The sequence below is a fragment of the Salvia splendens genome, chromosome 12 (assembly GCF_004379255.2).
Source record: "Salvia splendens isolate huo1 chromosome 12, SspV2, whole genome shotgun sequence".
NCBI lineage: Eukaryota > Viridiplantae > Streptophyta > Magnoliopsida > Lamiales > Lamiaceae > Salvia > Salvia splendens.
Window position 1 is genome coordinate 24,928,784 of NC_056043.1, and position 27,470 is coordinate 24,956,253.

The following is a 27,470-nucleotide window of genomic DNA, read 5'->3' on the forward strand; positions in this document are numbered from 1 at the left end:
TAATATAATTATTATTATTTGTAATTAATAATTTATTAAAAATTTTATATTATTATTTTTATTATAAATAAAAAATAATAAGTATATTTTTAGTTTGAGTTTAAATTAAATATAAATTTAAAATCTTGATATTTTACAAACACAAGAAAGTAAAGTTACTAGGAATCATATTCCCGGGATTTATTTTCCCAAGAATCATTATCCTTGCCAACTTTACTTTCCCGTCAACCAAACATGGCCATGTATAATTTGGAATTTATTTCAAAATAACATTTAATTTAAAAAAATAATTCTCGCTTGTCTGCTATTAAATGTATTTTTTTTATTTGCTAGCCAATAAATATTTTATCTCACTCATAGATTATATTATAAATTTAATTTATAAAAATAAGACTTATATTTCAATAATTTTTTCTATCCACTTTCATTATTTATGAAGTTAAATAATTTCTTAAAATAAAATAAATATTGGAAAGATAGTCTATTATTGTAAATAAAAGTAGAAAGAAAGATAACAGTAGTAGTTGATTGTTGTTGTCTGCGAAATAAGAAAGACAGAAATTGCAATAATGTCCTCATTATAACAGCAGAGGATGGAATACAGAACACTCACACACACACGTAGGGCTCGTTTGGTTGGCATGTTAGCCATAGTTACTCCTCACTATCTACCCTACTCTCCATGTTTGGTTGGCATGTTAGCAATCTTTGTGACCCGGTGGTGGCATCCAATTACCCGACACAGTTTGAGTTACGGAGAGCCAAAATACCGATAACTCAATCGGCAATTCTCCGTGCGATTGTGCACAATCCTACATGGTGAAGATTTCAAATTTCAAGCTCATTTACTGCAATACCCCTTCATTTACTCTTTCCCCATCTACCCACTGCCATATTGAGCCAACAATTGCAGATCGGCGAAAATTCTTGAGTATTGTAGGTGTTTGCGTGTGGAGTCAGTTGAGATGGGTTCAATCGAAGTCGAATTTCTAACTCCACATTTGTGTATATTCGTATAGGTCGCAACGACCGACCTGGGTAAATCGATCGCCGCGGAGCGATGGCCGACGACGAAGCTGTTCAGCCGGTTAGTTCCTCATAACTCCTAACCAGACGTCGATTCATACGTTGATGAATACACACTTTGGTGTTTAGGCAAATTCGAATAGATTGAATTGATTTCATCTGCTTTGAATAAACCCATTTGTATATACTGTATTTTTTTGTTTAATAGATTGAATTGATTTCACATGGTGTGACTGGCTAGATTGAAGTGCGTATGTTAACTGATTTGATTGCTAATTATCGCGCTCTTGCATACAGAGATTTGTTGTTGAGATAACTAAGCCGACCTATAGAATTTGCTCCTGAATACCCAAGGCCTTGACAATGTGTTTGTAACTGGCCGACTGGTATGCATAGCGAGAGGCCATGCATATTGCTGCATATACTGTATTGATTTGATGCTGCTACTGAAACGCTTGAAGTCCGTATGGGGTCCTAATTTGAGTTATTTATCTACCTTGTTATGCTAAGAGGTTATATGCACTAAACAATCACCTAATGTAGTTGATTAAAATATCTATGTTATGCATTTGTGATGACAATGTGAAGTGGATGCTCCTGCTGTGCTTGTTTGTCATTTGTTATTGTGCTACTGTGTGTGAAGCATTTAAGTAAGCTTGTTGATAAATGATCATATAGGTGGATGCTAAGGAACCAATCGAGCTACTGATTTTGCTTGAGGAAATACTAAGAAACCATAGGCAAAACATGCTCCTTGTATGCATGCTTATATCTGTGGCCAAATCCAATTCACATAAAAGGAAATGGGGTGGAAGGGGGATCCCAGAGGTAATGATTGACTCCATTCCTGCTCATGTAAAACAGTTGGACAGGCTTACTCGGGTTTCTGATCGTTCATGTCTAGACAATCTGCGTATGGATAGAAACACTTTCGGTAAATTATGTCGAATTCTGCGTGATCGCACTGGATTAATAGACCAAAAATTTGTAACCGTCGAGGAACAAGTTGCTATGTTTTTGTCCATTCTTGCACACCATAAAAAGACACGGGTTGTACGCCACGATTTCATGCGTTCTTCTGAAACAGTTTCTAAATACACACATATGGTGCTTCGTGGTGTGCTCAGTTTGCATGAGTTGTTGTTAGTTAAACCTGAACCGGTTGACGATGACTGCACGGAATCAAGATGGAAGTGGTTTAAGGTATGTGACATAGGTACGCCCCCATAATATTGATTTTTCACTGCCATGGAAGTGACAACCCGAAGCTCAATTTTTGTTGTAGGGCTGTCTTGGAGCGTTAGATGGGACTTACATACACGTACGAGTGCCTATTGCTGACACACCACGTTATCGTAATAGAAAGGGGCAAGTGTCAACAAATACACTTGCAGTGTGTGATCGCCAACTTCGGTTCATTTATGTGCTGCCAGGTTGGGAGGGTTCCGCAGGTGATTCGAGGGTATTACGTGATGCAATCAGCCGTCCTCTCGGCCTTAAAGTACCCAAAGGTAAAACATTTTGTTATCCACTCTATAGTGACGAGGGCAGGCTTGAAGCTAACCTTTTCATGGGCTTTCACATTTGCAGATTGCTATTACCTATGTGACAATGCGTATGCCAACAGCGAAGGATTCATCACCACGTACAAAGGCATTCGGTACCATCTGAAGGAGTGGGGTAACGGAACTCAAGCACCTCAAACACCCGAAGAATTGTTTAACTTGAAGCACTCTAAAGCACGGAATGTGATTGAGCGTTCGTTTGCATTGCTCAAGATGCGCTGGGGAATTCTTCGCAGCCCAAGCTACTATCCTATCGAGGTCCAAACGGGTTTGATAATTGCTTGTTTCTTGCTTCACAATTTTATACGTACTCACATGGAGGTGGATCCATACGAGGAATTGTTAGGAGTTCACTATGACGACGGGTATGTGAGTGATCACGATGACCCTGTGTTGGCCACTATCTCAACCGTCGCGCCGACACCAATGTGGTCGAAGAAGAGGGACGACCTTGCTGCTGCAATGTGGGCTGAGAGGAATACCGTGTGATTGACTTCTGCATCCAACTATGTCATTACATGTATAGTAACACATTGTTTTTTATGTACTGCGTATTTGTTTGACAATTTATCACTAGCATAAAGCGAAATTTCAATGACATGTTGCCAAGCTTAATATCCAAAAACAACAGCCATTTCATGAGAACATTTATATAAACAACATAAGTACTCCAAAATATGAGTCGCCTTGTACATTCCACATTTGAACATATAATTACAACGAAGTTACACTTCCAATCAACGACCACATAGGCAACTTAAAGTACGAAACAACTTAGTACTACGGTAACAAAAGATATGTAGATGGGTCGGTGAACCTCACAGCTGCTTACAGGGGTGCTTTGCGCGATGCAGCTGCCGGACTCCAAGACGCGCACGATGAGCCGTTAGGCGATGAGTACAACTGCTTCACCGGTAACGTCTGAGTTTGATTAAAGCTCCCAACTCGCCCAGCATCCACGCTAGACGACACTTCAGCATAATTCATTGACGGTTCATCGAAAAGCTTTCGGCGCACAAGTGTAGGCGGATCGATGAAGGGAGAATTCACTTCTTCCTGCTCAGCCAGCGAATGACCATATTTCCCACGAGTAGGTGCATACGGTACGGGTGAATCAGTTATCACGATCAACTCAGTGGTGTCGGATATGGTAATCACTTCTTTTGTCGGCTCCTTCTTCACACCATGCAGCCCAAACATGGTTGTTAAGCGGCTATACTCATCCTCGTCTCGGTAATAGTAAGCTCCTGCAAGGGGGTTTGTCTGAAGAAAAAAAAAAGGATACCACCGCGGTTATGTGAGTAGCCTGCGGCATGATACTTCTATGCAACATGTAACTCGCAACGTCATACCTGGAACATAAACATCCATGTTGATTCGTCTGCAACAATGAGCTTGTCGTCAAGGTCCCAACGCACTCCCGGTGTGCTAACAACTTTGTTGAACGTCTCGTAGCGAACCCGGAGTAGTTCCAAGCGACTGACAACATCGGCACAAGTTATTTCAGTCGAAAAGCGAAGCTTAATTACCTTACAAGCCTCATTCAGCTCCGCTTCAGTCACGGAGTCATCATTCGATGCGCGGCCAGCTCGCATTTTGATCACAGTAGAGAGTAGCAACGTATCCATCGCTGCGGTCCATTTACCCATGTAGAAAAACGTTGATTGCGGAGGGATTTTCTTGTTCATGGATCCAATTTGCTGAGTATTTGGGGGGGAAGTTTCTTTCGATGTGTTCTGAACGTGGCACCTTCTGTTATAGCCGGGGAAAGGCACGGTGGTACAACTCCATCATTAGTGCGTCCATACGTATTACATCAAGGTAGATAACGGTCACCTCCCACATAAATTAACTTACACCGCCGATACCACGTACCTCCCCTATGCTGCATAGCTTAACTCATATCATGTATATAACACCACATGTATCATGAAAGTGTTGCGTGTAGCTTGAATACTATAGGGATTACTTCTTCACATTGTAGTAAATGCACAACAATATCATAAAGACCCCACTTCATCCACCACCCTGTTCACGTATGGAAACATGCATCGGTTCAATGCATGAAGTAATTGCAAACCAACCCCTTCAACCTTTTCAGTCAATTTTCATTGACATAAACTGTGACATTTGTCCAAGGGTGTTTATTAAATTTTGGTCAATCACCTATTAAGCCATCATAAATGCTGGTCACTATTTTCTGCACTAAACGTAGCATGAAACGGCAACACTTTTTGGTCAAGGACCGGTTCAAGCTTCATAAATGTTAACCTCCTTCCTCACCCATTCTCTTTAATACAAATGCTGTAGCTTTCAGTATAAAACACACTATGAACCATGTACCCGGCATGCTAGAAACGCTCTACACTGTACTCGACTATTACGACAACTTTTTTCGACTATCTTCAACCAAAATGGCAGCTGATGGTCCGCACGCCGTCCCGAACGTCGGCCCTGACTATCAACGAATCCCTGCATTCATGACGGTTTTCCACCAGGGGCGATTCCATGATGACATGATATGTGGCCTTATGTGTTGATATATTATGAAAGAGATGGCCCGGATTTGATTGCACGTCAACTTTTTCATGCAGCGACTGCCAGACGATTTCGTTGGGGTTAACGGCCATGACATACCGTTCGATTGCAGGCTTGTATGGCCGAATGGAATGCGTTATAGAGTGCGAGTTCTAAAGCTTGGACATGGGTTCTTCTTCTCCTCCGGATGGAGAGATTTTATTCGTGACACCGGCGTTTTACACGGCGATACACTTACCTTCACTTTGGTAGATGTAGGAATGTTCAACGTTAAAAGGTTTAATAGCGAAACTCAATGCCCCCCGCAAGGAGACGTCAACGGTAATCTAAATTCAACTCATTTAGTTTGTTCACCTTTGGTTTTACCACACACATTCATTTTTTGTAGTTGTCGACGAAGACGATGGGGAAGGTAGCCATGCAATGGACCTCGCAACGTCCGAAGATTACGTGCCATCTGGGACTGACTCTGAAACAACGTTTGATGACGATTATGTGGATGATAGCAGGGCACTACTCATCGACGGCTTCCCTACATTCGCCGTTACACTCACCTCGACGAACATCAATCGTCGTCTGGAGATTCCATATTGCTTTTGGCGCCGCCATATCCCAAACGGTGCAATACATGCAGGCGTGTATCTATCAACCGAAGGTGGGACATGGCTATGTACTCTAAAACACAATTCGACGAAGCTATGGGTGAAACATGGGTGGACTCGCTTCAAACACGACAACAATATAGTTGTTGGGGTGCGTTGCCACTTCAAGCTTGTTGATGCATTTGCTCCACAATTTCAAGTTTGGTTTGACCGTCCTTAGTATTGTTGGATGTAATAACTTAATCCGTGTGAAGGCTTAGTGATACGCGTGTGAGCGTATGTTATGTTCGGTTTGTGTACCTGCCTTTTCGGCAAAATTTTCAATGCAAGTGCTCTTGATTAGGTGATCAAAGGGTTTAATGTTTGTTGTTTTTTGGTTAATGGTTGTCAAGTAGGATATGGATATAAGGCCCATCTTTGCAACACTTAACTGAATTCGTCTTGGTTCACACAATTGCTCGATAGTTTTTATAGAATCAAAGTAAAAAAAAAACCCATTACAATTCGCGATTTTGGTTTGGTTAATTCGTGTGTGTAACAAAACGTCAACATTTTGACGTAGATTCATTAACAATAACTCCACCCACTACCAACCATACTGTTTGCATTTGGACAGCTGATGTTTTCAATACATTCATCAATTGCAAACCAACCCATTCACCTTTTGGCAGGCTTTGCCAATGACAAATCATGTCATTGGTTGTAAATAAGGTGGGTTTTGATAGGTAACGAAGACCAATAAATAAGCTACCACATACTAAAGTAGCCTTGCAACTTCATTGAACCTATCTATGGCATACGACGACTCGTATGACGCCTACCATAAGCTTCCTTCCTTCATCAAAGTGTTTTCCGGCGCTCGCAACAAAGAGGAGATGGTATATGACATATACTGCGCCCATTTTAATTTAGTTCATTATGATTAAACTAAAATTCTTTGCCAAATCTATGTTGTATGCAGCGACTACCTCCACAATGGGTTGCGGAACACGCGGAAAATCTACCGTTTGATTGTCGACTTGTAATGCCAAATGGATCCAGTTGGCCAGTCCGTTTGTTGAATATCGCGAGTGGGTGCTACTTATGCGTTGGATGGGCTGACTTCCGGCGTGGGAATAATATATGCCATGGAGAGATACTTACCTTCACCCTTGTCGACGGGGGGATTTTCCATGTCAAAAGATACAAGTCGGGGACCGGGTGCCCACCTCGCAGCGATCTCGCCCGTCAGTATCTTGTAAATCCATCCTTTTTTCCTTCATCGATACTTGTGCATGTATCTAATCACGTACCTAATATTTGTATATTAGAGTTGGACGAAGAGGATCTTGACGATGAGATCTACAACCCCGACATTGATTCTTCGGATGATCATGCCCCATCCGACGTGGAAACGGAGTCGGCGGAGGATAGTGAGTACGACGACGAGCGGGGTGCGCTTGACGATGATGCGTATCCCACATGGACATTGAAACTGACCACATCAAACATCAGGCGCACAATAGAAATACCGGCCGACTTCTGGAACGTACACGCCAGTGCCGCGCCTCAGCAGAATATGGTGCATTTTCTGGTGGATGGGAAGACATGGCGGGTGTTTCTCAAGCATAGCAAGGGTAGGATATGGGTCAAGCATGGATGGCGTCGATTCAAAGAAGCTAACGCTTTGTTCCCGGGCGTTCGTTGCCATTTTAAGCTCGTCGATGCTCAAGACATCCAGTTCTATGTGTGGTTTAATCGGCCTTGAAGAGGGGCTGGTGAATTTGATCGTGTGGTGCGCCTATGCTATTAGTTTCTATGGTTTGGTACCTTAAATCTACTTTGGTGTGCGCTGTGTCCATTATGTAGTAAAGCCACTGCTTGTGTAATGTAGTTGTTTCTATAACACGTTGCCTTTTATCGATAACACGTATTTTGTGGAGTTGACAAGAATGGAGTTGCACATCAGCCAGTGTCTAAATGAATGTTAGAATGAGACCAAACAATGCTTCGCATCACATAAACATTACAATTGCAATTCAGAATATATAGAAATTAGCTTACCAAATATTGGATTGATAATAGTATAATCCGTTAGTTCAAAATATGGCTATCCATCCCCAAGGTAGTTTTCATAGTACTTACTGATGCAGCCGGCCTAAGTAGTTACATAGCATAATGTTTTAACTACGATAGATAACAAAATAAACACAAAAGCCACATAATTTATCAATGTCAAATCATTCGATCTGTCTCAAGGAGATCAAGCACAAACGCCGGCCGTGCCCATTCATCCAATCCCCTAAAGAGATCCATAAGCTCGGGCTCCTTTACTAATTTTTTTGCCGCATAGAATTGTTGTTTGAGGGTCAGCCCGGGCATGCCTTTAAGCTGGTTGAAGACCTCGGTTCTCTTTGTGCTTAGATCAAACTCATAACCAATTCGTGTAGATATGTCCTTCAACCGATCGTTGGTGTCTTCATGGATGCGATTCATCAAAGCAAGGACACTGTCCATCTTGTCCTCGGCCTTCCTCTTTGTCGGTAGTTTTTTCTGTACCCTTGTAGGTACTCTCAAAGGTGTCGGTGCCGAGGTGCTCTCATCAACCATCTCAGGCATTACACCGCCAGGGAAAACTTCATCGGGGAATAGTTCATCTAAAGTAATTGGTGAAGATTTAGCTGAACTGTCACCAACATCAGCCTTATAACCATATATCTTTTGAACAGCCTCCCCGGTGTCCATGCCCTTTAGCCCATCAGCACGGTCCTTGCCGAAAATCTCCTTCCAGTCACTGAACATTGGCCACGACTTATTCCTCATGTACTTGGCATTGCTGTCTTTCTGAAAATACATTAAACCAAAAACTCCAATGACATAGTGTACAGCCAGCTGGATAATGCATAAACCCATACTACTATATAAACATACACAAAATGAGAATAGTTATACCTCCACAACTTGTGCCCATTGTTCATCATCGATGTCTATCTTGTAGTCGCCGTCCGCATTGAAACCAACTCCACTACGGTCAAGTATTTGCATAAGAGAATAGTAATTCTTTTTCCATGTGGTGATTTTCGACTTGATGTGAGGGTGAACAACAATATCAGTTTTTGGAAATTCACGTTTCAGGGCCTCCAGAGCACGGGTTAGATAACCTGACTGGAACCCATTATCGGACTTCCAACCAGTTGCAGCCAACTCTTTCATAGCTGTCATAAGAATCGTCTCCTCGCGTTCTGTCCAACAACGCCGTGCGCCAGCTGCTGTTACGCTTTTGTTGGGAACCATGTCCGAGCTACCTGCACCGAATAAGCAGTTATCTATGACGGTCGTCGCTAATACACACAAGAATGGAGCTTAAATGAAGACATTACCCTCTGGTAATGGACTGCCGTGATTGCCATTACCGCTGCGGTGTTGAGATGCCATTAAATCAAACGGTTGGGATACTAAGATCCTGGTATTATTGGCATCAAAGCAATTAACAAACACAAAAGGTGAATATCTACGGATGCAGAATGGCATTGACCGAACTACATCAAACAACTCAACCTGAACGGTTGGACCCAAACTAATGGTTGTAATATCCTACTTTTAATTAATTGGCATTCGCCGTGTTCACCCACATAACTCTACAGACAGGAAAACGTTCAAGCATAAACATTTAGGCCATGAATTGATGACCAGTGGTTTCCAAATGTCATCACACAGGTATACCATCACATACGGAATTTATGAAATACCTCAGATGACCGAGGCGAGCGATGGTACGGTGGAGCGTCAATGTGTAGTCGTCGGCGTCGATTCCACAAGGTTCGCGTCAATTTTCACAATTTCATGCGTGGGCGGGAGCTAGGTTTTGCTGGTGCTAAAACATGGCATCCCCAATTTAGGGATAAAGAGGCCCAATTTGGGTATTTTTACAAATAACCGAGGATAAAAACGTCATTACGTTTGGCTATCTACACTTTCTGCATCCCATACCAAACAGAGTTCTTACTTGAGAGGGGATATGAATCTGTTCAACCAAACAATTGGGTATGATTGTTAACTCCATCCCTAAACATACTATTGGAGTCTACAAACTTCAAACTTATGTTGGAGAATCATGCCAACCAAACGAGCCCGTAGTATATAGAGAGAGATACAGAGAGAGATGGGTGGGGAAAGAAATGGCGATGTGGAGAAATCGACGATCATGATTCCCTCAAGTGAAGTTCACAAAGCTCTTCATCAGTGGAGAGTTCGTTGATTCTATATCAGGTATGTATATCTACTTAACTAGCTTTTATTCCTTATGAATTATGACCACATCAAAACATTCCCTCATTAACGAAAGAGTTTAGATTTTCTTACTGAATGAGCATATCAATAGAGTGTTTTAGTTCGGGCATGAGTCATGATCTTAACATAATTTAGAGTTAAAATTTCTCGTTGACTTAATCTTCGTAAATTAACGTTCAATTCCAAGAAGAAAAAAAATACTCCTATCCCTATGTATCCTAAAAATAGGTACTTTGTAAACGACACATATTTTAATGCAAAATTAATAAAAGTTAGAGAGAAAAAAATGGATAAAGTAAAATAAAAGAAGAGATAAAATGCGTAAAGTGAGACATAAGAAGAGAATTATTGTTAGTTGATTGTAAGATCCATTTTCTAAAAATGAAGAGTTACTATTTTTAAGAACGGATTCAAAAAAGAAAGAATTTTTATTCAAAAAATATGCCTATTTTTTTAAAACACATCGTCGTTGCCAAACAAACATAAAATATTTTGTGCTAAACTGTAAGAAAATTTGATAAACAACTACGATACACGTTACCAAATTGATATGAAATTCGATAGGCGAGAGATTAGCCGTTGAAAATATAAAATATTCGTGAGGAATTAAAATAAGGGAGGCAGTTAAACCTTATTTTGTAATTAATTGCCATAATCTACAAGTATTTCACTCAAAATTCCCTCTGTTTCCGACCACTATATAGTTTTGCTTGGAAAGACGTGGACATATATATGTATGTGCAGTGGCGGACGCAGGAATAAATCTTGGCATGGGCTTCACTAAAAAATCTTAGCCGGGGAGAGAGACACACACATATATATATATATTATATAAAAAATAATAATAAAAATTCTAAAAATAAATAAATATCTAACACATAAAATAAATCCAAAACAAGTTTGACAAAAAGCATAATAATATAGTTTGCTAAAGCGGCGGCAACTGAATTCTACGTGTTTTCATCGATTGAAAACGCTGCAGGATCGGCTCGTTATCAATCGTTGAAAAAATATCCTTCTCAATGTACACAACTAGACCGTCATTCATCCACTCGTCTCCCATTCGATTTCGTAAATCAGTCTTGATAGTCTTCATTGCAGAAAATGCTCTCTCAACAGAAGCAGTAGCAACAGGTAAAACCAAGGCCAACTCAATAATCCGATACATCAATGGAAAAACTAAATGCTTCTTAGTTTTGACCATTTTCATAGCAAAACTTCCCAAATCACTAAGCGCAACAAATTGAGGATCACACTGCACATTAGCAATAAAATTACTAACTTGTCGTGGAAGATGTAAACATTCGCTCGCAGAGAAGTCATCGGGATATAAAGTAGCAATATGAATGACTTGATGCTCATTGAATTCAGAGAAAGAATTTCTTGGATCAAGACACGCTATGCATTTTAGCAAGTCGGTGCTAGCTTCAGAAAAGCCTCTATTGACTTTCGTTTTCCTGGATCAGCATCAATATCATTCAAATCCAATTCAACTACAATTCTAGCACTTGAAGAAGATGAAGAACCACCACTTTGCATTTTTTTAAAGTAACGTTCCATCTTCTGTATTAGCAATTTAGCAAAATAGTTCAATAAATCACAAAATACTATGTAAATAAAAGTTATGAATATAAAGTATCTAACACATTGTGATTGTGTAAACTATGACAAAATAAAAGGAAAAACTGACCTTACTCTACCAATTAAAGTTGTGAAGAAGACAAGTAATTCTCTTTTGGAATTTGGGGGAAATTTTCATTTTTTTTCTCCGTTTGGAATTTGGGTAGGGCTCGACAACTTTTATTAGGTTTAAATAGGGAATAGGGCAGATTTTTTTTACTTTTATTATTTTATTCATTTAACTTAATTGTAAGACAGTGTCGATTAAATAAGGAATAGGCAGAATGCATAGACTTTTTGTACTTATATTATTTTATTAAATAAGGAATAGGTAGAATGCATAGACTTTTTGTACTTATATTATTTTATTGGGATAGGCAGTAGTTAGGTATAGACTTAACTTTTATTATTTTATTCATTTAACTTTAATGAATTTACAAGTTAATCGTCTTCCTCCTCAATTCAGCTCCGCCATTGTTGCAAGAATTCGTCTGTAATATTAATTTCAGCCCCTCCTTTCTATTAAATCTCTAATAATTTAGACATCAGAGTTATTAACTTGGCGAGGGCTGACTATAGGTTCGAATTTTTTTTTAAAAAAATTGCAGTAGAAATTTATTTTAAAAAATGGTTTGGGAGTGGCTTAAGTCCCTCACCTCCTCCACCTGCGTCCACCACTGCTTGTATGGCATCCACAAAGTCATGGCACTGGATTGTCTCGCAATTCGGGTAGGCTTTCACCGCTGCATCCTCCCCATACGCTCCCGGGACACCCTGCACCACCCTACTTACCGTCAAAACCAAGATATAGACCGAGACCGAGACCGAGACTGAGACTGAGACTGAGACTGAGAGGTAGGGACGACCTGGTAGGCTATTCGAAGCTTTGGAATGGAATGGTTTTGGAGATGACCAGACATCATTGAAATTTTGTTATGGCTGCAGCTGCTTAATATTGCTATTTTGTGTAGAGGGGTATCAGGGAGCCTCTTGGCGAATGCTAATTGCACGGCTAACATTCTAAACTCTAAAACAAGACAACCAATATTATAGTGGTATGATATTTTGATTAAGTGTAAATTTGTATACACCTTCCTGTTCGTATAGATATACAAAAAGAGGCACGTTTCATCTTATGAGCTATTCAAAAATTTTATCGTTTACGCTAAAAATAATAGCACACCTTCAAATTTAATTTTGGAGACAAAATAAGCAGTTCTAGATATCCCACTAATCCCAAATTAGAGGTGGGCAGGTGTTATGGTATATAATGAAAATAATGTGTTATGCTACTTTATATTGTAAAATCTACTAACTGATCATCATTATAATCCATATCACTCGTATTATACTAGCCCTCCCCTAATTTGGGAGGTGACAGGCTCTGGACTGAGCGCCGTGTTCCAACTCCTTCGCCTGATCATAACATTTATAAGTTCCCTTCTTTCCAATATATTACAGACATAGTACGTGGTATGTTGGGATGTCGAACCCACAGAGAATGGTGATTGCGATGTTTGCGTGATTTCACATGCCCGAGCTAAGGGGGTTGGCTATGCAACCACGCTTTAGCTTTGGGTGAACTAATCTACGAGAGAACTTGGGAAAAGCAATTATGTAAAGTAAATCTACCTAGAAAACAGTAAGTATGAAAGCGGAAAACAAGGAGCAAAAGCAGGAAAAGGTGTCTGCTGATCTAAAGTGTTTTAATGCACAATTGATAAAGTAAGAATGAATAATCTTTACTAATCTAAAGTGTCGGTCGGGTGAAAAGACACTTTTACCCTTTTTAGAGGGAAAACGGGAAGCTGTTGTGTAATGGAGATGAGGTGTCCTTTTATCCACAGCAGGACTGCATTGTTATCTCAAAGGCATGCGTTCCCCACTCCATATTTTTGCAGTTTATTATGAGGGTGTTCGGTTTACAAGATTGTATCCAGGATTAAATTTATAGTGTGTTTGGTTTATGAGATTCAACCCCACAACTCAATCTGATACACCTCAACATCACGAAGCTACTACGAGCACGCCGGATGATAGGGTGCTCGACGAGGAAGATCAAGTGGAGGAAGCGTGCGAATCGCCGGAGGCAACGGAGACAACCCCAACGGCCGTACAAGCATCCATTGCGAAGACTAAGCCGAAGAGGAACGCACGCCCGCCAAACAGACTCGGCGACTACGTTCCAAAGTAGAAGAGAAGTTGGTTTAATGTTTTTTTATTATTATTTCCTTTTGAATATTTCTTTTTGGATATTAGTATTTTTTGTTTTATTTACATTAAGAGTCGAGCGTAATTATAAGCTCCGTTTCGGGTTTTCTTTGTTGGTTCTTTCCCGAAATGATTAGGAGGTAGAACAAACCCTAGGGTCTTTAGTTATATAAATAGGGCTTTTGTTTAAAAGGAATTCATTGAATGAGAAATATATAATTTGCCCTATTATTCTTGCAAGACAAGTAATCACAAAAACCCTAGACCAGACGACCAAGTATTCAACCCAGAAGCCTGCAGGCTTACTGCAGCCACTACCGGTTCCGTCACAGGTGTGGGAGGATGTGTCAATGGATTTCATAACGTGACTTCCCCATTCACGAGGTTATACTACTATTATGGTGGTGGTGGATAGGTTGTCAAAATACGCACATTTCGCTCCTCTGGCAGCCCGTTTTGAGGCTTTGAGGGTGGCGCAGTTATTTATTAATGTTGTGGTTCGCCACCATGGGTTCCCTAAGACGTTAGTTTCGGATCGCGACCCAGTGTTCTTGAATAAAGTTTGGGATGACATTCTATGCCTAAGTGGTACAAAATTGAACTTTTCTAGCAGCATATCACCCGCAGTCGGACGGTCAGATGGAGGTGAGAAATAGAGGCCTTGAATAGTATTTGCGAGCGTTTACAGCGGATCGGCCGTCAAAATGGGCGAATTTCCTGTCGTGGACGGAGCTGGCCCTGAATTGTTTCTATAATGAGGAATTGAAAATGTCCCCGTTTAAAGCATTATACGGTCGTGATCCACCGCCGCTGATTTGCGTGCCGCCGTCTGCCTCTACCCCACCCTCGACGGTGGAATTAATTCGTCAACGTGGCGAGCTATTTGTTGAGTTGCAGCGCAATTTGGAGAGCGCACAACAAAGGATGCGGGAGAGTGCTAACAAGCACCGCCGTCATGTGGAATTTAAGGTGGGCGACATGGTATTGTTGAAATTGCAGCCGTACAGACAACATTCAGTGGCGCTGCCCCTTTCCGCGAAGTTGGCACGTCGTTTTTATGGTCCATTTGAGGTTATCGCCCGTATCGGGCCAGTTGCGTATAGGCTGCATCTTCCGGAGGGTAGTCGAATTCATAATGTATTTCACGGTAGCCTGTTGCGGCCATTCGTTGCAGGAGAGGATGAGGAGCCGACGGTAAGCTTACCGGCGGAGTTCATGGGCGACCGACCGGTGGTGTACCCGGTGAGGGAATTGGATAGACGTGTTCTGTGGCACGTCGGGCAGCCGAAAGAGCACGTTCGGTGCGTTGGTCGGATGGGTCAGATTCACCGACATGGGAACCTCTAGAGGTAATCTGTAATAAGTATCCTAATGTGCTCCTTGAGGACAAGGAGGTTGCTATCGAGGAGGGCGTTGATACGCCTCAACGTCACGAAGCTACTACGAGCACGCCGGATGATAGGGTGCTCGACGAGGAAGATCAAGTGGAGGAAATGTGCGAATCGCCGGAGGCAACGGAGACAGCCCCAATGGCCGTACAAGCATCCGTTGAGAAGACTAAGCCGAAGATGAACGCCCACCCGCCAAACAGACTCGACGATTACGTTCCAAAGTAGAAGAGAAGTTGGTTTAATGTTTTTTTATTATTATTTCCTTTTGAATATTTCTTTTTGGATATTAGTATTTTTTGTTTTATTTACATTAAGAGTCGAGCGTAATTATAAGCTTCGTTACGGGTTTTCTTTGTTGGTTCTTTCCCGAGATGATTAGGAGGTCGAACCAACCTTAGGGTCCTTAGATATATAAATAGGGCTTTTGTTTCGAAGCAATTCGTTGAATGAGAAATATATAATTTGCCCTATTATTCTTGCAAGACAAGTAATCACAATAACCCTAGACCAGACGCTGTCCGACGGGGAAGATCTCCTGCGCACAGCCTCTGTCTTCATCTGCCGACCGCAGTTAAGGGGAAATACCCTTAACACAATCTTAGATGGATAATCATTGGATAATTAGTCATAGCTAACTCCTATGACTAAAATAATCTCACAACTCAATCTTAGATTGTATCTTGGTATTATTTTATCTTGGAAACCGAACATCACCTATATTTACAACTTCTGTTTTCCCCTATTTTAGGGAGAATTTATTTTTATTTTATTTTATGTTTTTTTAATTATTTCATGCATTTGTTTTTTTATAGTACTCCGATATGTTAAGGAGGTGGATTTCTCTCTCCTTAATTATAATATTATTTTAGATGTTTTTTTTGTTTTTTAAGTGTAAACATATTTTTTTAGATATTCTTTTAGTTTGGTTTATTGATATATTTCGTATTAATTTTCTTTTAAAAAATTTATCTTTATCCATTTTTAATATTTTGTTCTGTTATTGTTTATTTTAATTATTTTACTATTAGTAATCATAAATTGAGGAATGGTGTTAATTTTCTTGATCAATTTTAATACTTAATCTCTTTTTCATTTGAGAGAAGTTAATTCTTTTTTTAGCATATTTTTATACGTTGTATTAGTTTCCCGAATTTTTGAAATAATCAATCTTTTTTTTACATGTATACGGTATTATTATTTAAATTGAAATATTTTACTACATAACTAATTTCATCTTAGCTGAATATTATTATCTAATACTAAATCTTTTTAAAAATCATTTATGATATGGAAGGTCTTTTATTGTTCAATAAAGTGTGTTTTTTTGGGGAAATAATTAGACTAATGTAATGGACATTCATTTTTGTACTTGAAAAATATCTAGGTCTGTTGAATGGCCTAGTTTTCTATATTTATATCCATTATTATTTAATTTTTTCATCTATATCAATTTTATTATTTTTTGTTGTTTTCCGTCTATATAATTATATCTTTTTGATATTGATAGATTTTTATGATTATTATATTCTTTATTACTAATTTCGTTTTTGTGTTGTAGGTGATGTAGATGGAAGTTTAAGTGTTTTATTATTATAGACGATGATCCCGGTATATTTAAATTTTTTTTCATAATTTATATTTATATATAAATTTTCATTTTTATTTACTATTTTTTATTCTTTATTTGAACTCAATTATTTTTACTTTTAAGTTTGTTTATAATATTTTTAATTATTTTTAATGTTATGAATATTTATTTTAATTAGTTAATATTCTTAATAGTAAATATATTTTTATATTATTTACTCTATATACTTTAATTTAATCTATTCAGTTGTAAATATATCTTCATTATTTGAAATTTTTTTGTCCCGTGCATAGCACGAGTGCTAACACTAGTTGGTAAAGTAAAAGAGAGGAAAAGAAAAATAGATAAAGTAAGATAGAAGAAGAGAAAAAGTAGTGGAAGTAGTGTTAATGGATTGTGGAGTCCACGTCCTAAGAGCATCCACAATAGCATGGACTAGCAATAGCCTAGCCAAAACTTCTCATTCCACATCATCATGTCCTTCCCATAGTCTAGTAATAGGCTAACCAAACAACAGTCTAGTCAACAATTCCCTAGCCCAACAAATAAATTGGCAAATACGATTTAATTCATTTTAATTGTTGGTGTTTATCAAATATTAAAAAAATGATTTAATTTCATTTTTGTGTTGTAGGTGATGTAGATGGAAGTTTAAGTGTTTTATTATTATAGACGATGATCCCGGTATATTTTTTTTTCATAATTTATATTTATATATAAATTTTCATTTTTATTTACTATTTTTTATTCTTTATTTGAACTCAATTATTTTTACTTTTAAGTTTGTTTATAATATTTTTAATTATTTTTAATGTTATGAATATTTATTTTAATTAGTTAATATTCTTAATAGTAAATATATTTTTATATTATTTACTCTATATACTTTAATTTAATCTATTCAGTCGTAAATATATCTTCATTATTTGGAATTTTTTTGTCCCGTGCATAGCACGAATGCTAACACTAGTTGGTAAAGTAAAAGAGAGGAAAAGAAAAATAGATAAAGTAAGATAGAAGAAGAGAAAAAGTAGTGAAAGTAGTGTTAATGGATTGTGGAGTCCACGTTCTAAGAGCATCCACAATAGCATCGGACTAGCAATAGCCTAGCCAAAACTTCTCATTCCACATCATCATGTCCTTCCCATAGTCTAGTAATAGGCTAACCAAACAACAGTCTAGTCAACAATTCCCTAGCCCAACAAATAAATTGGCAAATACGATTTAATTCATTTTAATTGTTGGTGTTTATCAAATATTAAAAAAATGATTTAATTTCATTTTTGTGTTGTAGGTGATGTAGATGGAAGTTTAAGTGTTTTATTATTATAGACGATGATCCCGGTATATTTTTTTTTCATAATTTATATTTATATATAAATTTTCATTTTTATTTACTATTTTTTATTCTTTATTTGAACTCAATTATTTTTACTTTTAAGTTTGTTTATAATATTTTTAATTATTTTTAATGTTATGAATATTTATTTTAATTAGTTAATATTCTTAATAGTAAATATATTTTTATATTATTTACTCTATATACTTTAATTTAATCTATTCAGTCGTAAATATATCTTCATTATTTGGAATTTTTTTGTCCCGTGCATAGCACGAATGCTAACACTAGTTGGTAAAGTAAAAGAGAGGAAAAGAAAAATAGATAAAGTAAGATAGAAGAAGAGAAAAAGTAGTGAAAGTAGTGTTAATGGATTGTGGAGTCCACGTTCTAAGAGCATCCACAATAGCATCGGACTAGCAATAGCCTAGCCAAAACTTCTCATTCCACATCATCATGTCCTTCCCACGGTCTAGTAATAGGCTAACCAAACAACAGTCTAGTCAACAATTCCCTAGCCCAACAAATAAATTGGCAAATACGATTTAATTCATTTTAATTGTTGGTGTTTATCAAATATTAAAAAAATGAAGTGCAATGAGTTATAAATAGAGAGTATAAATAAAAAAATGTAAAAATATTAAAAAAAATCAACTAGCCGATCGTTCGCCGCACAATAGGCGGCTAGCGATCGGCTAGCCGGTTAGTCCATGCCCGACCTCCCGCCCATCGTGTTAACCTAACGCAATAGTGGACTAACGCCACGCCCGAGCCGCTAGCCGGTGGCTAGGGCGTTAGCCCACTATTGTAAATGTTCTAAAATACTTATAAAGTTAATAAAGTTTATACGACCGAAATTGGAAATAACTTCTATTTTTAGGGAACATAGGTAGTATGAATTTTATATTAAATGAAATTTCAATTTAATTATATTTTTTAAAATAATGCTATAAGAGATTCCTATCATAAATATCGTGAATGGGTAGAGGATTTAAATAATTGACTCGACGTCAATATCATTCATTTTACCAACCAACCAAGTAGGAAATGTGTCGCGGAAAACATTATTTTCAAATAAGATAGAATTAAAATCTCTCTGAGAATAATTCTCCATATTTTGGCCTCCATTTCCAAAACCCGAAATCTTGTTTGTCTCTCTCAACTGCAGACTCTACTCATCTTCTCACTCTACTCCGCCTTCCCTCTCCAAAGCTTTCTCTCTCCACAGAAGAAGAGAGATACTCAAATTTAATTTAGTTGATCTGCAGATCATCCAATCATTTCGAAAAACTCGATGCTCCTATTCCGCATTGATGGATCAGGAGCATGCTTCCGATGCCCTAAATTCACCTTCAGCTGCCATCGGCAAAAAGCTCAGCGCCAAGGCTGCTGAATTCGTCCCCCGCACCTCCTCCTCCGCCGTCGCACCACCTCCGCCGCCGCGCCTGCTTCAACCTATGTACACGAGGCTGCCGTCCTTTGTATCGCCTCTGCCACCGCCTTATTTTGGATACGAGGCCTATTACCAGCAAGATGCGGCACCGTTCTATGCGTATAATGTGAATCCAGGCGGTCGGGGAGAGCGTTCGCCTGATGGCAGCACTGCTAGCTCTGCGGCTTCTTCGGCGAAGAATGGATTGTCCGATGCACACCAGAAAGTAGTCCGCCAGGTTAGGTTTTATGTATCGTTTTCGTTGTAGTTGCAATTTGTATCCGGCGATTTAAAATTCTTTCTGTTGTATGTATTAGATGATCTAGTATGGATGCTATTTTTGCCTGTACGATTCCTAGTGGCTTCTTTATCAGCTCTCTCTTTGTATTTGTAAATGAATACATTAGTGTAGATCATGTATAACAGTCGCTTAGTATTTACATAAAAATTTAATCAGTTGTCGAATGTTTGTGTTTTATTGTAAATATAAATAACATCTCCAATTATGTAATTGCTGCAGGTCGAATTCTATTTCAGTGATATCAATTTGGCAACAACTGATCAGTTATTTAGGTTTATGTGCAAAGATCCTGAAGGTTATGGTGAGGGTCTTCTTACCACTGTTTTTTCTATATGATGTGTTAATCTTTTGCTTCCTTAGTTGAAATTATTTTTGTTCTGGAAATATGATATCTGGTGGTGGTTCATTAATTTGGTTTTGGTTTGGCATTTCTGTAAAGCCTGTATAATGAAAGAGTAGAAGCAGGTATGTAGTAGGAGTAAAAACATTCTCATTTCCATCTGTAGAGATCTTGTAATGTAGGAGTAAAAACGCCATTATTGTTGCCTAATCAATGCTCCCTCCTGTGTCTCTAAACTAAAAAGAGTGGTAGAAACTTTGGTGGTGATGTCTTAAACTTACCTCCTAACCATTGTGTTAACATATGGGGCATAACTTTGATATGAAATTTTCGTTAGACACCCTCCCATTGCTGGAGATCCTATTTGCCAATTTCTTGGTTTTGATTTAAAAGGAAAGACAGATTGTTGTAGAATAGTGCTGAGATCTTGAGTCCCTTGACCTTTTGAAATTGTCACCTTACTACTGGTTATGACTTAGAAAGAGTCTTGTAGGAGGTGTAGCAAAGTTGATTTAGATTACTATGCATTAAGCTCCTAAGACTGAAAGGAAACCATAATGTTGATCGTATGATTAAAAATGTGTGAATACACTGTTGTGACCTTTACTAATAAATTTATGGTAGCATTTCTTGGACTCTGTAGCCACACCTTAATCAGAAACTAAGGACGAGGGAGTATAGTTATGTTATTACTACACCCATTTACTGCTGTTAAATGTTGGTCCAATATTTGTCATGCAGTGCCACTTTCTGTTGTTGCATCATTCAAGAAGGTGAAAAGTGCCATTACCGACATCACACAGCTTGCTAGTATCCTGTGGAGCTCTAATAAACTGGTAATTTTGCAATCACCGAGTCCCCAATCCCCAACCTATTTCTATGGTATTTGCTGGTTCTGCAGGTTTTGACTAATTAATTTTTTTGTGGTGTCCTTTGGCCTCCAGTTAGTAAGTGAAGACAGAAACAATGTTAAACGCCAGCATCCATTAACTGAATCCGATATGGAAGAGCTGCAAGTATGTGTTATATTTTTTATTTGTCCTTTCTTATGTTTGCAACATAGTTCTAGTTAGAAACTGCAAAATTCTGAAATCTTTTATGCTGTTGATATCGATTACTAGGAATGGAAATGATGGTGATTGGATCCAAGTGATTGCTGATTTCTAGGCCTATTGCATTATCTTTGATTTAGTTTTAAATTAAGAAAGTTAGGATTTCATGGGATTTGAATAAATTAGAGATTGATTGAATAATTGAATTAATTAGAGCAAATTTGGTGGGATTATTGTCTACTGCACTCCTATATATTCCATAGGGGAGCTTGAAGAATGTATCCAGAGAGATCAAAGCTATTAGGCGGTGAAAACCGAGGCCTCGGTGAGAGGATTATTATCTATTTTATTTCCAAGTTCTGTTGGTTCTTGTTTACAAAAGCTTGAGAGTCATTTTATGTTCTTTATCTTTGAGTTGTTTATCCATTGGTTCTTACTGCCTTACCACTCCATAACAGCTGTGCTCTAATTATTTTGAGTTTCTATATTTTTTTCCTCAAGTTAAATATAATTTCATTGTTCTGGTTTCATCCTCAATGATATCACTTTTTTTTCTACAGTCTCATATAGTCATTGCTGAAAACTTGCCCAAGGATCACTCCCACCAGAAGCTCATGAAAATATTCTCATCTGTAGGAAGGTACATGGTTACCCTGTTTTTGCACAACTAATACTCCCTCCGTCCACAAAAAAATAGGCCTATTTATGGATACACAAGTTTTAATTAGAAATTGATAAAGTAAGAAAGAAGGAGAAAAAGTAGGTAAAGTAAGAGAGATAGAGAGAAAAAAGTTGGTAAAATATGGAAGATAGGAGAAAAAGTACGTAATATATTTGATGTGAGAGAAGCTTTCCATTTTTAGAAATGAGACTAATTTTTGTGGACACCCCAAAATGGCAAAATAGGACTATTTTTCGTGGACGGAGGGAGTACAAATTACAAAAAAATATATTGTTCTATTATTGTATATTTGTATCTTATATACACTTTTTTGATTATATTTCCAGCGTTAAGTCAATCCGTACTTGTGCACCTCAGAATTTAAATGGAAAAACAGGAAAAGGTGACAGATCACAGTGTGCTGGCAAGGTATTCACTTAATAAAAGTTTCATTTCATACCTGATGAGGCTACTTCGATCTTTGAAGATGCTTATCACCTAAAGCCTATTTTCTTGTTTCTTGGTTTTTCAATCTAACGTTTATTTCATGCCTCATGGGGCTACCTAGATCTTTGTCTAGGGCATTTAAGATTCATTTTTCACTGTGTATGTAGCACTTCACTTACTAGGAAATCTACACCAGCTGCCCATTGCTTCAAAGAAAAAGTTTGACAAAAATCCTTGATGTTAGATTTCTGCACAATCTCACATGGATTAAACAGTGTGTACGAGAACACTAAATAATTAATGATGGTCTGGAAGGAAATTCGGACTCTTAATAGCTTACAACATTTCGGTTCTTATGATAAATGTTCTGCTCGCCAGAACTAATGTCAAAGGAAATTGTCCTGATTCTTAAGACTATACTATTTTCGTAATGAACATGTAAAGTTTTGTATCCCTCAGTATCTGGCCCTTTTTGTTTTGACAAAGAGTCCTTGTCAAGGACACTAGACAGTAATGTGAAGAATTGGCATTAGTTAAGAGAAAATGAGCTTAATATCTGCTAAACGAAAAACTTGCTCTAGTAACCTTTTATATATTTCCCCTCCGTGTTGAATTTTGCATTGTTACTGAAACAGTGAAACTATAAGGTACAAAATTTGGCAAAATGGGGGTTAGAGTAATCATTTATTCCAAAAGTCTATTTGCAATCATTGATTACCTTCAAATGGAGTTCTCTATTCGGAAGACCAACACAAATATACAAATGTTGTTGAAAATCCATTCGAAATGGGTTTCCAAACAAGTTCTGAATACCAAATAAGCTATTACAATCTCAAATTATGTTGCTCGTGATTTTCCTAGATTTTCCTACTTTTAATTGATGAATATACTTCTTTCTATGTAAGTTTTGTTAATGCCAATGTTGTCAAAGCAGTATAGCGGTACATGGCGGTTCGCCCGAAAAATGCCACAGGGATATAGCGTATCGGTATGGCGGGATATAGCGGTCATTAATTAAATATATAAATAATATTTATATATTCATATATAATTCAAAAAATTAGAAAATAATAAAAATATAACATTAAAAACTCTAAAAACATGTAATAAAGCATAAAATAGAAAACAATTATATAAAAGTCTAGCAATTAAAGTCTTTAGTTCAAGTGTTCAACAAAACATAAAACCATGATAAGCTCAATAGACATCAATCATCAAGCTCAACATAGTCTTCTAGCTCATCATCATCACTATCATCGGCATCCATTTCATCTTCATCCTCAATTGCTTCATCCTCTTGATCTCCACTTACACTATCCTCAAATTCTTCCTCTTCCGATTCTTCATCTACAAGCGCAAGCCTTTTCCTTTTCCCTTTTCCTTTTCTAGGTATGATAGGTTCTTTTTTCTTAGAAACTCTAAGACAACTTGAACTAGATGAAGAAGATTCTTTCCTCTTCTTTGACCTAGTATGTGTCCTAGGCTCTCCAACACCCGAAGCCTTATACATCATGTTCCAATCAAGTGTATCATCGTCATCATGAACCAAATGATTACCACCATCAATATCATCATCATCATCATCCAACTCTCCAACTAGCCACTCATTGCACTCATCAATATCATCGAGAATAATAGGATCAAATTCATCGGTTGCACTAAGCTTGTTCCTATCATGCAATTTTTGGTTATATTTCACATAAACCAGGGTGGCGGCGGTGCGGGGGTGGCGGTGTCAAGTGGCTGGGCGGTGGCTGAGTCACTGAGTGGGGATGATTGTGAATAGGAGGGGCTGTAGGGTGCAGATTGTGAATAGGAGGGGTTGTATGGCTGGGCGGTGGCTGAGTCACTGAGTGGTGCTGGCGGGTGCTGGCTAGGCTGCAACAGGCGGCGGCAGCGGCGGCGGAGGCGGCGGGGGCGGCGCGACAGTGGCGGCGGCGCGACGGTGGGTGGCAGATTGTGGAAGGACTGAAGGAGTAGAGATGAAAAGCGGCAGATTGGGGCTGTGGAATTAGGGTTTAGAATTATTGGGGTTAGAATTATTGGGGTGGGCTGATTGGGCCTATGCAAAATTAAATTAAAAAATAAAAAGCCCAATAAAAGTCAAAATTAGCACAAAAAAGTCAAAATTGGGCTAAAATACCGCTATTGCGGGATATGGTAGCGCTATGGCGCCACGACCGCCACGGGTATGGCGGCCGCCACAGAAAAATGCTACGTATCGGTGTGGCGATAGCGTTTTCATTAAAAACTGATGTGCTATAGCGCAATATCCCCGCTATAGCCGCTATTTGACAACATTGGTTAATGCCATAACTTATTCCCATACTTGAACACCCGATGTTTTCTAACCTCTTATTTAATACTTTCATGTAGTTTCATGCTTTTGTGGAGTATGAATCTGTTGAATTTGCTGAGAAAGCGGTATGACATTTTGATTCCATAAACTATGTATGATCCTGTCTAGCTTGACACCTAGAGTTCTTAACAGATGGATATTTGCTGGCTCTATATGCAGGTCTCTGAACTGCAAGATGAGAGCAACTGGAGGAATGGTCTGAAAGTTCGTTTGCTGCTTGATAGTCCTGTATGTCTACCAGTTTTGTTTATCTACACAAGCAATTTTTCCTGTAAAGTTAAAAATACTAATCTCTTTAAATATAAATTCCGCTCAAATGTCAAACAGTTATCGCTAATTTTTCAGGGATGCATTTGTAAATAATAAATATGTGTCGATGACTGAGCCTACATTTATTGTAGAATTTGGTTATGGTTGATTTCTGACCTATGTTTGTTCTGTCCTCTATTTTTTTTGTCATGCTCCTCTATTTCCTTTTCAAAGCAATACCTATGCCTGCCAGCAACATGTCAAATTTTACTGTGTTAAGTTATTTTTTGTCACCCATTTCTGTTGATTCTATATTGGCATAAGTTTTGTTTCTGTATGCTTATTTTTTAGATCTGCAGGTAAAATCTACCCAAGCACGAACAAAGAAAGCTGGTCATGAGGGTCAGCCCTCTGGTAAGAAAGACGAGGCAACTGTTAGGGAGATGCAGGGTTTCAAGGAGAATCGGTTGGAAGAGTCTGTGTGGAACTGTGATGTACGAAATAATGAGCTTCAGGTGAGGGGCCTAATTCAAATGAACACCAAATTTTTCCGACTCAACATTAAGAGTTGATTATTCTAGTGCTGATGATTTTGTCAAATCCAGTTGAGAAATTCGATAGCTCTCAAATTCTAAGAAGTTACCCTTGCCTTAAGTGGCCAAGTTGGTGGTGTGTTGTAACCTTTTTCTACTTCCAATTTAACCTACTTATTTACTGGAAAATGTTTGATAACCCAGTCTAAGTCTTGTATCCCCCCAATGATGATTAATGAATCCTAATCGAATTTAATTAGACTAGATGCTCCATACAACCCAATGTATGTAAGTTTTTGTCATGCAAATTATAGTAATATCTTCCATGTGTGCAGTTGGAGGATTACACAAAAGGCAATGGACAGAAGAAGGGGCGCAATTCTGGTAGTGGTGGTGGTAAGGGCAGAGGAAAAGGGAAGGGGCAGGGACAGAGACAAGCACGCGGACGCCCTCATCACGCGGCTAATGGAGGAGGTGGTTTGGGACCGGCATCGTTAGATGTTCCAGTGTTGAACTCATCCAAGGAGTCTCCTGTTCCTCGTATGCCAGACGGCACAAAGGGATTCTCTATGGGTCGAGGGAAGCCGTTAGTCTATTGATTTGGATCAGACTATGCCTTGGAAAAGAGCTATAGTAACATTCCTTAATCAGGTTTAGAGGGGCCCTCACTGTAGATAGCCTGACATTCCCCTCTCCATCCATATATAAATCAACAGCCGTAGACGAGCTATTGGTTTTACCACTTGTTTGTTTGAGAGAACCTCAATATTCAATCACCACCGCCAACACAACATTCAAACAGTTGTTTTATATGAAATCGAATTGTTTCTTTGTGGATATGTTTACCAAATTGAGGTGCTACTGTGATAGCTCTTCCACTTCAACAGCTTGCACTACCTTTTGCATTATATCGAGCATTTTGCGCACGTTTGATTATGATACGAGGCTCGACAATGAAGAAAGATGACGGACGACCTGATCGGTGGAAGATGATTGATGACTGGAAATGCAGTAGCTATAACCGAATGGCCAAGAAGTAGTTAGAGGTGCTTACTCATTATAGATTTACAAATGTGCAATCTCATCTACAAATAGCAATACAACTTTTATCTCTACCTTCTTCCTCTCTCGTCTTCTCTAATTTTGGTGAGTCTCTCGTGTCCTCTACCGTCGTTCTATTCCCGGTGATCCTGAACAACACCAAGTGGTATCGGTTTCCTTGTTCGGTACGATGTAAACTGCTCATCACAGTTGAAGCATAGGTTCTCACACTGAGCCTACATTTCGGCCCAAGACAACCGTCGTGGTTGCGAAGGGTTTGCTGCCACGGATGATCGAAGTCGGGCAGCTGAGAATGCTCTTTCAACAACAGTAGCTTTTAGTGGTAAACGTGTTGAGGAGTATCCATAACACCGAGTTCTAGGTTATTCGTCAGCGTGCCTCATTAATTGTATCACATGTTCCAACAAATGAGGTCGAAAGAAACGTATCTCTCTCGCCAAATCGTCTTTAGCTCCAGCCAAGAATGCCCCAGTAATGCCTTATCCTCCCAATGTGGTAAACGATTCACCAATCCTTCGAACTCCGCTAAGTAGGTACGAAAAACACCAGTTTGTCGAAACCGGATGATGTCCTCATCGACGTCCTCCATCTCGGTGGTGCCAAAACATTGCAAAAGCCCTCTCTCGAACATACTCCATGATACCTTTTTATGTCAAGTGCAAAACCCCATCCACCATTGGTTGGCCTCATTGTCAAGATGCCCAACCGCACATGTTTGTTAATGGGAATAATCTCTTACGCACCAAAGTATTGTTGTGCTTGCCCTATCAAGCCACACCGCCCGGATAACTTAGTGAAATCCATACAAACGGGATTCTTCCATGTCTTTCCATAAGTATTGGGACAGAGGGAGCATATACAAAAACACTTAAAATGTAGAAGCAA

At 38.6% G+C, this 27,470-nt stretch overlaps 3 protein-coding genes and 1 long non-coding RNA gene across 4 annotated transcripts; 2 read left to right on the forward strand and 2 right to left on the reverse strand.

Moving 5' to 3' along the window:
- The first annotated feature begins 1,060 nt into the window (after positions 1–1,060).
- LOC121757755 lies at positions 1,061–3,080 on the forward strand. Its single transcript, XM_042153249.1, has 3 exons — positions 1,061–1,087; positions 1,705–2,229; positions 2,460–3,080. Exons 1-3 carry the CDS (start codon positions 1,061–1,063, stop codon positions 3,078–3,080), a joined length of 1,173 nt encoding a protein of 390 aa, XP_042009183.1.
- A 4,863-nt stretch (positions 3,081–7,943) lies between these two features.
- On the reverse strand, positions 7,944–9,004 carry LOC121757756. Its single transcript, XM_042153250.1, has 2 exons — positions 8,663–9,004; positions 7,944–8,554 (listed from the first exon to the last, which is right to left on the reverse strand). The coding sequence occupies exons 1-2, from the start codon at positions 9,002–9,004 to the stop codon at positions 7,946–7,948; spliced, it is 951 nt and encodes a 316-aa protein (XP_042009184.1). The 3' UTR covers positions 7,944–7,945.
- Positions 9,005–10,943: 1,939 nt separating this feature from the next.
- Positions 10,944–12,621, reverse strand: LOC121758486. The gene is made up of 3 exons (XR_006041480.1): positions 12,487–12,621; positions 12,277–12,394; positions 10,944–11,563 (listed from the first exon to the last, which is right to left on the reverse strand). It is a non-coding gene; the product is annotated as an uncharacterized LOC121758486 (long non-coding RNA).
- Positions 12,622–19,212: 6,591 nt separating this feature from the next.
- Positions 19,213–26,368, forward strand: LOC121759443 (la-related protein 6B-like). The gene is made up of 10 exons (XM_042155019.1): positions 19,213–19,819; positions 20,102–20,183; positions 20,964–21,058; positions 21,167–21,238; positions 21,835–21,914; positions 22,283–22,364; positions 24,759–24,806; positions 24,901–24,969; positions 25,350–25,505; positions 25,859–26,368. The coding sequence occupies exons 1-10, from the start codon at positions 19,463–19,465 to the stop codon at positions 26,120–26,122; spliced, it is 1,305 nt and encodes a 434-aa protein (XP_042010953.1). The 5' UTR covers positions 19,213–19,462; the 3' UTR covers positions 26,123–26,368.
- The last annotated feature ends 1,102 nt before the right edge of the window (positions 26,369–27,470 follow it).

What these genes read in the sequence shown, in the direction of transcription:
- LOC121757755 (XM_042153249.1), top strand. Translation starts at nt 1,061, where the DNA reads ATGGCCGACGACGAAGCTGTTCAGCCG. An exon ending in ACGACGAAGCTGTTCAGCCG is followed by an intron (nt 1,088 to 1,704) that starts GTTAGTTCCTCA and finishes ATGATCATATAG; the next exon opens with GTGGATGCTAAGGAACCAAT. An exon ending in CAAGATGGAAGTGGTTTAAG is followed by an intron (nt 2,230 to 2,459) that starts GTATGTGACATA and finishes ATGTGCTGCCAG; the next exon opens with GTTGGGAGGGTTCCGCAGGT.
- LOC121759443 (XM_042155019.1), top strand. Translation starts at nt 19,463, where the DNA reads ATGGATCAGGAGCATGCTTCCGATGCCCTAAATTCACCTTCAGCTGCC. An exon ending in CAAAGATCCTGAAGGTTATG is followed by an intron (nt 20,184 to 20,963) that starts GTGAGGGTCTTC and finishes TTTGTCATGCAG; the next exon opens with TGCCACTTTCTGTTGTTGCA. An exon ending in TGTGGAGCTCTAATAAACTG is followed by an intron (nt 21,059 to 21,166) that starts GTAATTTTGCAA and finishes TTTGGCCTCCAG; the next exon opens with TTAGTAAGTGAAGACAGAAA.
- LOC121757756 (XM_042153250.1), bottom strand. Translation starts at nt 9,004, where the DNA reads ATGGTTCCCAACAAAAGCGTAACAGCAGCTGGCGCACGGCGTTGTTGG. An exon ending in AATGGGCACAAGTTGTGGAG is followed by an intron (nt 8,555 to 8,662) that starts GTATAACTATTC and finishes ATGTATTTTCAG; the next exon opens with AAAGACAGCAATGCCAAGTA.